The 1,498-nt window shown below is 79.0% G+C and overlaps 1 protein-coding gene across 1 annotated transcript; it reads right to left on the bottom strand.

Moving 5' to 3' along the window:
• Positions 1-4: 4 nt before the first annotated feature.
• Positions 5-1,254, bottom strand: LOC129672503 (basic proline-rich protein-like; the record flags this gene model as incomplete). The annotated part of the gene is made up of 1 exon (XM_055601985.1): positions 5-1,254. A coding segment is annotated over exon 1 (1,191 nt), but the record flags the coding sequence as incomplete, so codon positions are not given.
• Between the last annotated feature and the right edge of the window lie 244 nt (positions 1,255-1,498).

The raw sequence follows: 1,498 nt of genomic DNA, 5'->3' as shown, positions 1-1,498 counted from the left end.
GCGGCGGCGGCGGCGGCTGCTGGGGCGCCGGCGGCGGCTGGGGAGGCGGCGGCGACGCGGTCTGCACCGACCAGGGGGTGCCGAAGCCGGGCAGCGGCGGCGGCGACGCGGAGCCGCCTCCCCCTCCGCCGCCGGGGGGTCCCCCGCCCCCGCCGCCGCCCGGGTGCGGCAGGTCCGGGCTCTGCAGGCTGCTGAAGGCGCCGGTGCCGAGCGCCGCGCCGGGCAGGAGGGTGCTGGGGCTGTTGAGCAGAGGGTGGTGGTTGGGCGACTCCATGGAGCCCGGCGCGGGGTTCACCGGCGGCGTCGAGGGGGGCAAGCCCGCATTGGGGGGCTCGGCGGCGCTGCCCTCGCCCGCGGCCGGGGTCTGGCGAGGGCTTCCCGCGCCTCCGTGGCGGCGCCGCCGGGCTGCGGGCGGCGACGGCGGGAGCTGCGGGAGCGGGGGCGGGTCGGCCGGGCGCTGCCGCGGGGCGAAGTCCTGCGGCGGGAGGTGCTGCGTGTGCGGGAGGCTGAACGGCTGCGGGCGCTGGGCGAGCGGCGCCGACTGCAGGAGCGGCCCGGGCGTTGGCGGCGGCGTTGGCGGCGGGCTGAAGCGGCCGGGGCAGTGGAGCGGCGGCGGCGGCGGCGGCTTCGCGTCCGGAGGGTGGGGACGGTGTGGCGGGCTCGACTCTTTCCTCTTCTGGCTGCTCAGCTGCTGCTGCTGCCGCTTACTGAAGTCCTGCGGGGAGGAGGTGCGGCAGCAGCAGCAGGAGGAGGCGGAGGAGGAGGAGGGGTGGTGCAGACTCGGTTTGAAGTCCTGGGAGGGGAGGAGGTGGGTCACACCCGCGTTCGTGCCGCCGCCGGGGTGGTGGCTGGGGAGCTGCTCCGCGGCCGCCGCCCCCGAGAGCGGCCTCGCCGGCGGCTGGGTCAGCCCGAGCAGCAGCTCATCCTGCACGGCCTGCTGGTGCGCCGCGAGCGGGGAGGAAGAGGAAGCTGCGGCCGAGCCGGCCGCGCCGCCGCCCGAGGGGATGGCGAAGGGGGAGGCGGCCTCCGCGAAGCCGGTGACAGGCAACGGCGGCGGCGACAGCGGCCCGAAGGGCGTGGCGGGCGGCCCGGCGGCGAAGGGACGGTAGGCGCCGCCGCCGCCGCCGGGCGAGGACCGGGGGCTGCCACCGCGGAGCAGGGCGGTGTGCAGCACCCCGAACCCGAAGTCCCGCATCTATCAGGCCGGCGGCCGCGGCGGGAGACGCACCCCGTCCCCTGCCCCGCCTAGAAAGCCCCGGGAGCCGCGGCGGCGCGGCCGTGGTGGAAGGAGGGGGTCAATGGGGAAGGGACACTGTGACTGAGCCGGGGCGCCGACTTCGGCCCCGCCGCCCCTCTCGGAGGCCACCGCCGCCTCCCGGAACCGGCTCCGGCACCACCGCCGCTGCCTCGGCCGCCGCCGCCCTCGCCGCTTAAGAACCCCGGAACGTGCGTCAGCGGCGACCTCACAATCGCCCCGCCCCCGGCCGCGCGCCAGGGC

This window comes from Psammomys obesus, unplaced genomic scaffold (genome assembly GCF_907164565.1).
Source record: "Psammomys obesus unplaced genomic scaffold, mPsaObe1.curated_primary_1811, whole genome shotgun sequence".
In the NCBI taxonomy this organism is placed as follows: Eukaryota; Metazoa; Chordata; class Mammalia; order Rodentia; family Muridae; genus Psammomys; species Psammomys obesus.
This window is presented reverse-complemented; position numbering and strand designations above follow the sequence as displayed.